This window comes from Canis lupus, chromosome 3 (assembly GCF_003254725.2).
Source record: "Canis lupus dingo isolate Sandy chromosome 3, ASM325472v2, whole genome shotgun sequence".
Lineage (NCBI taxonomy): Eukaryota > Metazoa > Chordata > Mammalia > Carnivora > Canidae > Canis > Canis lupus.
This window is the reverse complement of record NC_064245.1, coordinates 74,228,033-74,241,396: the sequence shown is the minus strand read 5'-3', so window position 1 is coordinate 74,241,396 and position 13,364 is coordinate 74,228,033. Positions and strand designations below refer to the sequence as shown.

Here is a 13,364-nt window from a genome sequence, read left to right as displayed (position 1 = left end):
TCCTGGGCCAAATGTCCTGTAAAGTTACTTAAGGTACCTTCTTTAGTCTTTGCAACACACCCAGGCAGATATTGTTCTATCTCTGTTGAGAGCTGAGAACTGAAACGCAGAGAGGTTAAGTAACTTGCTCAAAATAACATGCAGAGCGCACTCCCTCCCCCGCCCCCATAACATCTTGAGGAATGGGCCCTGAATCTTCTTAAGAAAGAGTAAACTGAGGCACAGGGAGGACTGCTGTGGAGCACGGACATACGGTTAACGGGCAGCCCCCCCTGAAGGCCAGCCCCCCTTCCCAAGGCCCCCTGAGCCTGGGATGCCTGTGCGTTCCCATGGCGATGGCTGGCCCAGGGTGAAGGGTGATGCTGCTGACAGGCCGTGACTGCCCCTTGGGGACCAAGTGTGAGGCCTGGGGCTGGAGCCCGTTTGGCCCACTGACCCCCAGAAGAGCAGTTTTGTGAACTGGCAGCTGTGTTTGCTAATGTGATGAGTAACAGAAAAATGTCATTATGTTCCTATCACATGAAATGAAGTGAAAAATAAATGGAGAGTAGGAAGGGGCAGAGGGTGGGAGGTACAGCCGGTTTCTCTGCCTGCTCGCCACTGTTTCATGGGATGGGAGGAGGAGGAGGAGGGGAGCCTGTTCCCCCTCTTATTACAGATGTTCTCTTAGTTTTCACTAGTATTCCTCTCGTCCTTCCCCAGGCAGCATGGACCCTCTGCCTCCTGGTGCTCAGAGGTACTCACTTTCCTGCAGAGGGGGATGAAAAGGCCTGGTCAGCATTAAGGCCTGGGGTGGAGGTCCCTCCCCTGCCGTGAGCCCACTCCAGTTGTCACGGGGTCCGTGCGACCAAGACTCTCCCTTTCCTCATTCTCAGGCAGAGCCAGGTGACCCTCCTGCCCTCTCGTCCCTACCTGGCTCCCCCTCTCACCCCTCTGCACCCCCCCACTCCCACCAGGCCAGCTCAGCTCCACCCCACTCTGCCCCCCACAGCACTGGCCACCTCTCCAGCTCACTTCTTTCCTAGTCCTGGCCTCCACTTCAGATGCCCTCCACATACCCACCCAATGCCCAAAAGAAGCTGTTTTCCAACAATACATTTTCCATGTAACCTCTGTGCAGGTGTCCAGGTTTTACCCAGGGACCCTCCCAGAGCCGGACTTCTCTCCTGACCGGAGCTGGGGAAACCACCCAGCAGCGGGCCCAGGGTGCACAGCCTGCCGGCTCCACTCAGCCAGGTTCAGAGAGGCCTCACTTAGGAGTTCCTGCAAACCTCGCTTCCTGCTCCCCTCTCACCAGGGGTGGCATTTGCCCAGTTAGTTGTTTGGTCTACACTGTGGCTAAGTCGAGGCCCAAGAAAGGTGTGTAGTGCTGAGCGAAAACAAATCAGTATTTCAGTTTTTCTTAGGAAGTGGCACTTTTATCCTGGTCACAAGAACAGAGTGCCTGTTGGTTAGTTGTATTTTGGATCTTCGTGGGTTTTTGTTTTCCTGCCTCTTGCTTTCCTTTCTGAAATTAGCTCTTCGTGTAATCAGCGTTTCATAAGATTTTTTTTTTTCCTCCAAAGAGTAAGAATAATAGACTTTGTAGTCAGGCAGTGCTTTATAGTTTATAAAACTTAATTTTTAAGCTTTGTCTGATTTCAGCTTTACACAACCCTGTATGAAGCTGGGCACATACTATCTGCGCTACAGTGGAGGTGATAAATGAAGCCGAGAGAAGTGTGTACTTTGTCCAGGTGACAAGCTACTCAATGGCAGAAAGTTCTAGGCCTGGGGTCGTCTTAGTTTCTGTATCATGCCCCTTCAAGGACACCATACAGCTGTTCTTTCTTGGATCTGCCTGCCACACACCAACACAGCTTTCCCCGAGGCAATGCACCGGCAGAGTTGACCACACCCAGCCAAGGGAAAATCGCTTCTCCTGGGCTGAGCAGAGGCCACTTAGCAAATCGTTCTTAGACATGGACAGACAGGCACCCTGCCTTCTGGCTCTGCCTCCCACTCCCACACTACAGGCTGCCAGCCAGAGACCCCCTCAAGCTCCCTTCCTCTGTCCTCCACTGCTTCAGAGGCTCCTCTTCCTGACACCCCAGCCCAGACACCTCCTGGCAGTCAGGACTTCCACCCATGAGGCTCTCCAGCCTCTCCCCTGACAGGAGGGATTTAGCCGGAACAAAATGTGAGCAGGTCCAGAAATACAGGAACACCCTTAAATCTAAGAACAGAGACAGGAACTGCCCCTAATCCTCCTCCACATCGATGACTTGTGTTATTCATCTGTGTTTTATAGGTCACTAAAGTGGTAACATAGGGGTTTACATACCCCACAGAGGTCTGGTGAGTCTTTGGTGACCAGAGGTAGTATTGTCTGATGGGCTTCTAGAGACCTTCCATCAGTGACCCGTGAACGGGCGCAGCCGTGCCCCTGCTGCAGTGAGGTGCAAAGCGTATATCCAGAGACGTGGCTGGCTCCATAGTCCAGCATGAGAGCTGTCGTATTGATGTCGGCTTCCACTTAACATATTTTAACCAAAGGTATAAAAGCTGCCTGGTGTCTTAAAGAAAAGGAGCTATTATCTGAGTGTTAGAAAGAAGAATTTTCTCCTTGCTTTTTTAGAGTCCATAAAAGATGAGGAGGAGAAGAGCCTCCAGAATGAAGGATGGGCTGAGAGTGTTTAAGAACAGTGACTATAGAAGGGCAGAGAGGGTTTTCCCTTCTCACTCCCTTTTTGGTAATTTGCCTCGCTTGGCTGCACCACAAAAGCGGAGTCCTGTGTGCTTGGGGTAGTAGATGGGTGCTGAGAGTGAGCACCACTTTCTGTTTCATCTTGGGGTTGACGTCCTGTGTGAGAAACTAAAAAGCGTTAATGGCAAAAACCAGAAAAGTACCTAGAATTTGCCGTGCAGTGATCTTGTTCTGTACCACCTGTCTGGCCAGTTGGGGACTTGCCTTTATGGGGGTCCCTTGAACAGTCACAACTCAAGAGTGTAAGAAATTCTTGCGCTAACAGCTACGTGCATAATTCCCAAGGGTCTGTCCCTGTCTGTTGTGGTATCATCCAGACCACATACGATAACCTATTGCTCATCTCAGTGGCTTACTGATCACTCTTCAGCCTCAGACCGACAGAACTAAGTGTGGGTGTGATAAGGTGGGGTGACTTCATCTCCTCTTGTAGGGGTCTGAACTCTTCTTGTGACCTCCAAGCCAAAAAGAAGTCCTTAGCTAGAATTCACAAATTCCCACAGTGTAAAGACTCCCACCTTGGCTTATGTTCAGCTACAAACTTGGGGTTCACTGACTGTGGAATTTAGCAGAGATGCGCGTGGACTCCGGAGGAGCCAGTTCCAGGGGTCACTGGACTTAGCCAAACATTTCTTAAAAGTAATCTGTCCAGAGAGCAGCTCTCTCTCTCCCCTCACCCTGCCCCTGCCCCTACTCATTCAGTAGTGGTTCCTCAGATCCTTCCTGAGCACCTGGTACATTCCTTGCCCTCTCAGAAATACATGCTCCAGTGGGGAAGACGAACACGAAACAACCGATAACCACATTATTACACTAAAATCGTGAGGAGTTCTACAGAGCATATTTTCTCCTCAGCCTTTCTCAAATGCCACTCAGAGCTAAATGCAGCAATTTAAGAAGACCTTAGGATCACAGCTCTCATCAGGGAAGGAGACCTGGAGGTGGTTCGGTTGTTGGGTTGCTCTGCTTCCCCTGCCACTGAGGAAGCCGAGGGGCAGGGAGTCAGAGGGTCCAGGCTGAGTGCTGATTAGCCAGTCCTGCCCCCTGGAGATGCAGAAATCTCCAGGCTCTTTGTGAAAGAAGCCAAAGAAAGAAGCTTGTTTGTCAAGTGTTGGGGCCGCCACTGACTGAATAGTTCTGCAGGTGACCCTGTGTGTGCCCCCAACCGACCTCTGGGCTCCCCGAGCAGCTGCAGCCAAGTCAACAAAGCTCAGGGGCCCCAGGGTCTCTCCTGGGATGGAGTCAGGTGGGCTGTGGAGACAGTGGGGCAGGACACTTGAAAGGTGGGGAGGGTTTCTCCTGAGACCTGGCAGGGGTCCCTTGCAGGAGCCCTTGAAGACCCTGTGAAGAACATGTTCCTGGAGGCCGCCAGCCCTGCCGTGCCGCAGAGGAAGCGTTTCTGGGTGAGGGTGGCGGGGGGGTGTCCGCATGTTCACAGGCGCTCGGGTGGCTCTGATGTGGTTAGTGTTAGAAAACTGCTGGAAGAAAGGGGATCTTCAGCTGCAGAGGGACAGAGAAGGAAAGAAAGCGTCGTCCCCGAAAAACATCCCCGAGAAGGGTGACCACTTAGATTGTCCTGAGCACTGCGTGAAATTAAGTTGTAGGTCATTTGGACATGTGTCCGAATCGTGGGTCTCCTCCGAGGTCTTGCCAGCACGTGGCTCCACTGCCACGCACGAGACACAAGATCACGGCAGGTCTTCTTAATACAGATGAGTTAGTGTTCACGTTTGACTCTCGCCACCCTGCGGTCTCCTCCTCCTCCTGCGTGTGAGGGACGCCCCGCCTGAGAGAGAAATCTGAAGGGCCTGCCTTTCTCTCCCTAGGAGCCCATGGGAACCCGGAGTTGAAAGAGGCAGGGCCCGTCGCCGGATGCGTTTGCAGGAAGGGTGTCACAGCTTTGATCCAGCCTCCTCGGCTGGCAGGAGCGAGGTTCTCTCCCCGGGCTGGAGCCCTTCAGCGCCAGGCCGCCCGCTGTTCCTGGGTGGGCAGGTGGCCGGGGGCACCGCCTTCTACAGCCTGTCTTATTGAGTCAGACGCTCTTTCGAGAATCTTTTCACAGGCTTCGAACAAAACAGCCAACTGCGTTTTGCTTGTAGTTACTGCGCTCTGAGCGGTGAGGTCCAAGGGGCTAGACGTGTTCCCATGTGTGCCCTGCCCCAGGCTCCAGTCCCTGCTGGGGATTAACGTGCAGAGATCAAACTAGTTTTATAAACTAGTTCATAAGACTAGTTTTTTCTTTTTTTCTTCCCAGTGCTAACTTAGTACCTTCTAAATGGGGTTGGAGGGTTGCAGTACTCAGTGCTGGATTATGTGAATGCAGATGCGCATTGTCCAGGAGCGTTTTTCATCTGTCTTGTCCTTTTTCTGTTCACGAGGCCTGTGTCCTCCCTTTACTGGGTGTGTACTCGGGAGTGTGGGTGAGCTGTGGTGATATTTTTAAAAGGACTGTAATGAACACCTACGTATAAACATATCAGTGTGAACTGTGTATTTTCCAAAAGAAAAGAAATTTAGTGAGAGGTGTTGTTTTATGTTTTTTTTTAATTTAATTAATTTTATTTATTTTTTTTATTGGAGTTCAATTTCATTGTTTTATGTTTTAATGCCTGGCTTAATAGAATTAAATGGCTTCTCTCATTTTTGCTTCTACGTTCAATCTAGCACATTTATGTTGTTTGAAATATATGAAGAAAAAGCTAACCTTGCATCGATAGATACACAGTTGGAGAAGGGAGTGGGAACCTCATGGACGCTGGAAAGACCAACCATACAATTGAGAACTGACCTAGAAAAATGCCATGTAGGGAAATAATGTCCCGTGCGCCCCCCCCCCCCCCCCCCCAAATAGCATTTGGTGTAATACATGGACTGCATTACGAAGTAAGATGGGCAGTCATTCTTCCTCTCCTCCAGCCAGGAGCTGGAGACCAGATGCTTGTGATTGCTCCCCAGCCTGGGAGTGGGCGTGGGGGCCTGTCCTGCGCTGAGTCCCAGACCCTGTGGGACAGGAAATTGTGTCGGGAATCTCATGAAACACACAGGACATTTGTTTTAGCTTGATGAGGTTTGTATGAACAGGCTTCTTGCATAAAGAAGGCCAGCGACAGCTTCTGACACTGCAACATGAGAGACTGGACTGGTTTGGGTGTAATAACTAAAGATCTGGAAGTTCAGGGTTCCCAGGTGTGTTTGGCGATTCGAGATGGCGATGATGTTTGTTTGTTATTATTTGGAATTCATATCAGCTTTCAGTTCCCCATGTTTATGAATTCCCAATTTCACAGAAATCAGTTGCTGGGTTAAAACTTTCCTTTGCCTCTGGAAGTCCGTTAGAACAGGAGATTTTCAGGCTCAGATGGAATGTTGTAGTCAGTAAAGGGATAGTTGTGCCCCTACCTTGAAATAGAAATTGTGCACTTTTGCTACAGAACTGTTATTATGTGTGCCTCCCCCCCACACACACCTTTCTTGGTTGGAAGCTGGATTTTTGTATGTTTTCTGGGTGGTGTATCTGAAGACAGTTGCCCGTGCTTACATACCATCAATTCCACCCACTTGTGCCAGGCATTGAACATGTACCCCCAGCTCCACAAACTCTGCATTCTGGCCTTTGTCGAGAGGGGACTGAGGTTCAGAGAGGCGAGGTGGTCCATTCTGAGCTGTACCTGTTGCTGTTGGGACCGGGGGCTACTGCTCTGCACTTGACCACGCTGCCTTGTGGGCACATCCACAAAGGAAGATTCTCTCTCCATTCATCAGACTTCACATGCTATGTTGTAAGATGTTCAGCTAAATAGTAAAAACGTTCTGGGTTCTTTTCTCCACTATTGAGAATGAGGAGCATGATGCCTCCTGCTCAGGTGGCAGGGGTGAAATAAGACCCAGCCTGAGAACCGAGTTCCGTCCTGGTCCAAGATGCGCACCCCACCACACCCGTGGTGTCTTTCCTTTCCATCGTTATCAAATGTCCAAGGGCTTCAAATAAAACCTGAGTGTTCTCATATAGGCCCCCGTGCTTCCTGCTCACCACGTGAGTCCCTCCTGTCTAGGTAATTACCCTGGTTTCACTTCTGTAAAAATGAGTCCTCCAGGAGCGAGGTTGAATAGCACTCGCCAAGCCTAATTCAAGCTATGTATTCAGAAGCAGGAAAGGTACTTTTCCCTTAAAAATATTCTGTGATTTATCCTTTCACCTGATTTGTAAGTTGTAATAGAAGTTAACACAGATCTATAATCCTATGTCTATAATTCCAAAACCCAAACTATGAAAACCAAAAGTTTTCCTGTAATTCACTTTTGGCAAGAACGTAGTGAGTCGTGAACTCTTTGGAGGCAAACTTTGACTCGAACTGCCACGAGCCCTTTAGTAGACTCGCTGTGGTCCCCAGTGTGGCTTTTCCTGTGTGTTTCCGCAGACTCGTAAGTGTGTGCGACTGCGGGCTGCTGCCCTCGGCCGTGCTGGGGGTTAGCTAGTACACGACCGACACGCTGTCACCGTTCTAAAAGTCACAGATTCTGAGTTGTGACATGCATTTCAAATCTTCAAGGGTTTTGGTGGGAGGTTGCAGAACTCGGCTGTGTTGGTCCCGTTTATGAAATGCTCCAAGCTTTATAGGTCCAAGGAAGAGTTGGCCGGTGCTCTACCCTCAGCTGCAGTCTGCTCTTCCCCATCGGTGCATCTTGATGACCCACCTGGTTCCCCGTGCTTGCAGCTCCGCAGTCTGCACTCCCTTCTCTCAGTCTAAGCCTGCCCCGAGAGTAAGTCTGGAGTCCTGCCCTGTTCGCTGGTGCTCTCCGAGCTAAAGGACTGTCCCCTGGCTCATGTGCCAGTTGACCTCTGATCTCTGCTCGTCCTGGGCCATCTCATAGGCTGGCTCTCAGAGTTTTCTTTAGTGAGGAGTCCCCTGTCTCAGCCCCCTTGGTGGCCTGCGCTGGCTCCATGACCTTCACATGGCCCACAGGCTAAGCCTGGTATCCAAGCTTACAGGCCCTGCTTTTAACTCTCACATCCTCCCTCGTGATGGCCAGCCCCAGACCTATGGACCATGCCCATGAGCAGTCTGTGCCCTGCCCGTGTGGTTCCTGCTGCCTCTGTGCTTCCCCACCACCCTCCTTTTGTTCATGCCTCTTTCCCCTGCTTGGTTCAGCTGAAGAGTCACTTCCTCCAGGCAGCCTTCCCAGACTCCTACCCTGTGCCTGGGCCAGTCCTCTTGGCTTTCCGGCTCATCTCCGTAAACTGTACTTCTGTATACCTCTAACCTCTACTCTTGGTGCTTGTTACCACCACATGATGGAGGAGAGCCACTAGCACCATCAGTCATCTGAAATGGTCTCTCTCATTCTTGTGAAAGCCCTGTGCAAGCAGGGCCACGTCCTTCCTGTGCCCAGCACCCTGTGCAGGTCCTGTGGTCAGTAAATATTTGAATTTTCTGGATTTATCTCTTTTTCTTTTTCTACCAGATTGTGAGTTTCTTAGGGGCCAAAAAAAAAAAAGGTTGGTCTTTCGGTTCTGTGGCACAGTTCCTGTCACAAAGGGAGCTCTGAATACAGGGGCAGGGGAATGACTGTTACTGTGCTCACATGAGTACTTTCAAAAGCCCACATCTAAGCCTGCAGGTTCTTTGGTGCAAGGAGCAGGTCTGTTGTTGTGTGATAACCCTGTTTCTCAGAAAGCTGGCTTGGTGGTCATCTGGAGCACCCCGCCCTAGTGGCCATTACTCATTCAGGGCCAGCTGTGTGTGGCGTCACACCAGGCCTGACACCCTCTTGCATTTAACCCTCACAGCGGCCCCCAGTAAGTGCAGTCACACTCCTCCCTTTTCACAGGTGGAAAGTGGAGGCTCTGAGGAATTAGCCAAGGGCCCAGGGTCACAGAGCCAGGACAGATATAGGAGACACGACTGGTACACGTGGAAGTACTGAGTGAGAAGTAAAGCAAAAAACACTAACCTGCGTTGGAGGAGCCGGGACTCCCCAGGGGAAGGCTTTGCTGAGGAGGTGGAGGACTTGAACTTTCCATGAAAAAGGAAGGCGGGACTTTGGCTCTCCTGACAACTCAGTGCTATGAGCGGGGGACAACGTGAGTGGTGGTAATAGCTGTGTTTCCCCAATTGCTTTGACACCTGCAGTGTGAGAACTCAGTCTCTGGAGTCAGGGACCAGTGTTCGGATCCTGGGTTTGCCACTTCTTAGCAGGGTGGTTTGACTAAAGGGCTCTAATGCTTTCACTTACCACATTTTTCTCAGGAATAAAACGAGGGTGACGTTATTGTTTGTGTAAGACTTGCCTAAAATGCTTCATGGGGTATTATCGGTGTGATGTATGGTCTGTGGTCTTGTGAGATAAAGCCTGTCCCCACCTAGAGTGCTTGGTTGGCTTTTTGAAGTCCCCTAAATCAAGGACCCACAGTCCAGAAGGGGTTGCTAAAGTACTGCAATTGCCACTGAAACGTACATCTGAGGATGGCTTGTTCTTAGCCTAAGAGATGCTCTGTGTAATTTTTTTTTTTTATTGGTGAATTGGATAACATTCAAGATCTGTAGTTGATCAGAAAGTGTTGGGGCCTGGCCACTAGTGGCTCTGGAGCAGAATGTAAGGCAACGCCCACTGGGGCCGTGTCCCTGCACTCCTTGGAGCATCTGTGTGGGACCACTGGTGGCCTGGGCTCTGCCGTCAGACAGACAGTATCCTCCTCCAGCTGAACCTTTCCCAAGAGGTGCTTGTTGGAGGCCGGAGGCCACAGCATGAGATGTTCTTACGTGGTTCTCTTTTCACATCAGCATGCTAGTAAAGGTCATATGTTTGGTGGAATTTGGCCTCTCATAATATATTGCTTGGTGGCAAAGCTGTGGGAAATGTGGCTGTAGCAACTCCTGGAAGCTACCATGGGGGCTGCCTGCCTCAAACAGGGTATATAATTTTTAGGGCCTGTTGCAAAATGAAAATGCAGACTCCCCTGTTCAAAAATGAAGAATTTCAGGACACTGACGCAGAGCATTAAACCCAGCACAAGACCCTTCTGACTGCAGAGCCATTGTGATTATATAGGACATGAGGCCGTGAATGCCCTGCCACAAATCTTATAATTGTCAAGTGGTCTAAGTGGCCCCAGTCACTCCCCAGCCGGCTGGGCTTGTCCTCTTGGGAGCCTTGCAAGGATTAAATGGAGAATGTCCCCCATTGATAGATGAATGGATAAGGAGGTGGTATGTATACAGTGGAATATTACTTGGCCATAAAAAGAGTGGAATCTTGCTGTTTACAATGTGGATGGACCTCGAAAGTATTATGCTAAGTGAAATAGAGACACATACCATGAGCTTTCACTTATATGTGGAATCTGAAAAAAACAAAAAACAAAAAAAAACAAAGCAAACGAACAAAAAAACCAGACTCATAAATAGAAACTAACTAGTGGTTGCCAGAGGAGGGTGGGGTATGAAATAGGTGAAGGGAATATTCAGAGAGAGGTAGAAGTGTCCAGTCCCAAAATAAGTGACAGAGATGAAAAGTAGAGCATAGGGAATGTGGCCACTAGTACTGTAATAAGGTCATATGGTGACACTTGTCTCGATGAGGATTGAGTCATGTGTAGAATTGTCGAATCAAAATGTGCGCCTGAAACTAACAACGCTGTACGTCAGCTATGATAATAAGAGTAAAGGTAAGTCTGGGAATGCCCACTCCACAAACAGGGCCGGTGAGCACTGGCTCTCGTTTCCGGGAGGGGTAGTATCTGATAGGAGAGGGCATCCAGTAAGCAGAAGGGCTAACGTTGACAGGTCGGAAGGGAACCCAGTCTCTCCTGGCCTTCCCTCCCACATGGGGCCGGTGTGTGCTGCGCTTGTGCCTGTTTGAGACCCAGAGGACGTCGGAGCAAGGGGTGGATGGCAGGCTGGGGTGGCGCATGTGTGGAATATGCAGAGGTGGGAAGGGCCCCAGCTGCTGGGAAGCAGGTGGCGATGCTGGAGTGAGACTCTGAGGAAAGAGGTATCCTGGGTGCTGTCAGTCCAGTGGTCAGGTGTGCTCACTGAGCGCGGGAACTGTGGCTCATCTCCAGCCTCAGGTGTGCTGTCAGCGTGAAGAGGACACTGGGTTTCCAAGGCATATTAGTATGAAACTTAAAAAAAAGAATGCAAAAGGAACGTCTCAGTCATTTGCATATTGATTATGTTTTGAGATCACATTTGTTTATGTTTTGTTTTTCTTTTGTTTTTTTTTTAAGATTTAATTTACTTATTCATGAGCGACACAGGCAGAGGGAGAAGCAGGCGCTCTGCAGGGAGCCTGATGTGGGACTTGATCCCAGGACTCCAGGATCACGCCCTGGGCTGAAGGCAGATGCTCAACCACTGAGCCACCCAGGCGTCCCTAAATAAATGGACTTAACATTAATTTTACCTGTTGCCTTTTAATGTGGCTGCTAGAGAGTATTTAATTATGGTTGAGCTGTACGTGCCATGGTAGACTAGGAAAAGGCACGGATGTAAGTACCCCCTCTCAGGCTCATGCACAGGCACTCGCAGTTACACACACACACACCCCATGCAGAGCCTCTAAACAGCCCCTGCGCCGCAGGTGTAACACACACACACACTCGCAGTTACACACACACACATACACACACACACACACACCATGCAGAGCCTCCAAACACCCCCTGCGCCACCCCGAGGCTATGCCCCGGAGGAGAGGCTGGGGTTTGGGGGGAGAGGAGGTGAGGAGGTGTGCAGAGTTCCCCTGCTGGGTGCGCAGAATTTGTTCCTGGAGCACCGAGGGCCACTGAGTGCTTTCTAGCAGTGGGGGTGACATGTTCAGGGTGCGTTTGGGGACATCTTGTTGGGGGAAGAGGCAGAGCAGGCAAGAAATGGGCACAGGACAAGAAGTCCGGAAAGTAGTCAGTCGGTTGCTAGCCTCTTAAATCAAGGTCAAACAGATCCGGGTTGATTAAATGCTTTCTTATGGCTGAGCAAGAACCCACGAATGCATCGTCCCTCCCTTTCCTGAGGCCAAATAATTAAGGTGAACAATTAACTTGTGGCCTAGATCACCTTCAGCATTTGCTGATCCAGACGAGGCCATAATTCTTGCCTGAGTCCGAGCTTGGCCCTTGGCTTGGCTCTAGACCTTTCCTCTCTCACACAAGTACTTTTTGCCCTGAAAACACATTTCCCCTTCAGGCACATTCCAGGAGGGAGGTGGGTGAGCTGGGATTTGACAGGTATCAGCCACAGGAGCCTCCCAGACAAAAGAAGTCTTTAAACCTTATCTGAACACCAGCTTTTTGTGAAAATAATCAGGATGTTGAGGGTTTTAAATTTTTTTTTTTTTTTTTTTACTTCTTTCTGGAAGGTAACTGTTTTGTGTAAAAGAAAACACCTGCTGTTTCAAAGCACTGCCTGTGGTTTAAAAGTACAGAAATACGCATGTGGTGTGAAGCATTTGCAGGCAGAATACGTGCAGGCCGGGAAAAGCTGATGGGGGGGGGTGTCCGCAGCGCCCTGAGGCCTTGGCTGCACGCAGGTGGTGTGGGACAGGGCAGCTGCAAAACCCCACAGCTCTCCGCTCCTCTTGAGAGGAGACGTATGTTGAGAGGGTCGGCAGTTTTCTTTTTGTTGGAGCTTGAACTCCAGATACCCGCAGGACCAAAGATAGCCCTAATTTCTTTCACTGGAACCACCACCGCAAAAGCATAAATAATTGCCCGCCTTATCCTAAGAACGACCACCTGCCTGGCTTACAGAGCTGATTTAGGATCCAGCTTCCAAAGATCTGTTCTTTCACCTGAAGCACATCTGATTTCTGGTTCAATAGGCTTTCTTTTTTTTTTAAATTACAGCTAACACGCGTTGTTTTTGCAGGGCGAACCTTTCCAACGCATCCGTACTTCTCTACCCAGCTCGGAGCAGGGCAGCTGTCACTTTACAACATCCTGAAGGCCTACTCGCTTCTAGACCAGGAAGTAGGATACTGCCAAGGTCTCAGCTTTGTAGCAGGCATTTTGCTGCTTCACATGGGTGAGGAAGAGGCATTTAACATGCTCAAGTTTCTGATGTTTGAAATGGGACTGCGCAAACAGTATCGGCCGGACATGATTATTTTACAGGTAGAGAGCGTTCCTTATGTATTTGCTAGAGACAAATGCCAAAAATGTTTATGACCCCTTTCCCGGTCTCTCTCAGGAACTTTTCCCACCATTGGTTAACATTGGAGTAGCTGTCATTGCTGAGCCCTGTGCTAGGCACTAGGCCAGGTGTTTCATATTGCATTTATCGCCTCAGTAACCCTCAGGATGACGTTATTGATCAGCTCAATTTATAGATGGGCAGACTTACCTTAACTCGGGTTACCTGGCTAGCAAGTGGCGGAGTTGGGGTTGAAACCCAGGCCTGTCTGACTCCAGGACCCTCCCTTACCCTTCGTCAGACCATCTTCAGATGATCCAATTCCTACCTCCCACTGTATTTGTCACTTCCTCTGCCAGGGATCCCCCTCAGGCCATCCTTAGCCCTTGTCACCCAGGTCCAGCGCAAATATCCAAATCCTGGGAGAAGCTCTTTCTGACCACCCTGACATGTGCCTCCCTTCCCCCCAGATTCCATCCCAGGCACGTGTA

At 50.0% G+C, this 13,364-nt stretch overlaps 1 protein-coding gene across 8 annotated transcripts in view; it reads left to right on the top strand.

Annotated features, from left to right (window-relative positions):
* The window catches only part of TBC1D1 (TBC1 domain family member 1), a 237,908-nt gene that overhangs the window by 203,840 nt on the left and 20,704 nt on the right, over positions 1 to 13,364 (top strand). For all 8 annotated transcript variants that reach the window (XM_025438017.3, XM_025438018.3, XM_025438020.3 and 5 more), the window contains one exon: positions 12,610 to 12,854. In XM_025438017.3, the coding sequence (XP_025293802.1) occupies positions 12,610 to 12,854 (245 nt within the window). The remainder of the gene's footprint in view (positions 1 to 12,609; positions 12,855 to 13,364) is intronic.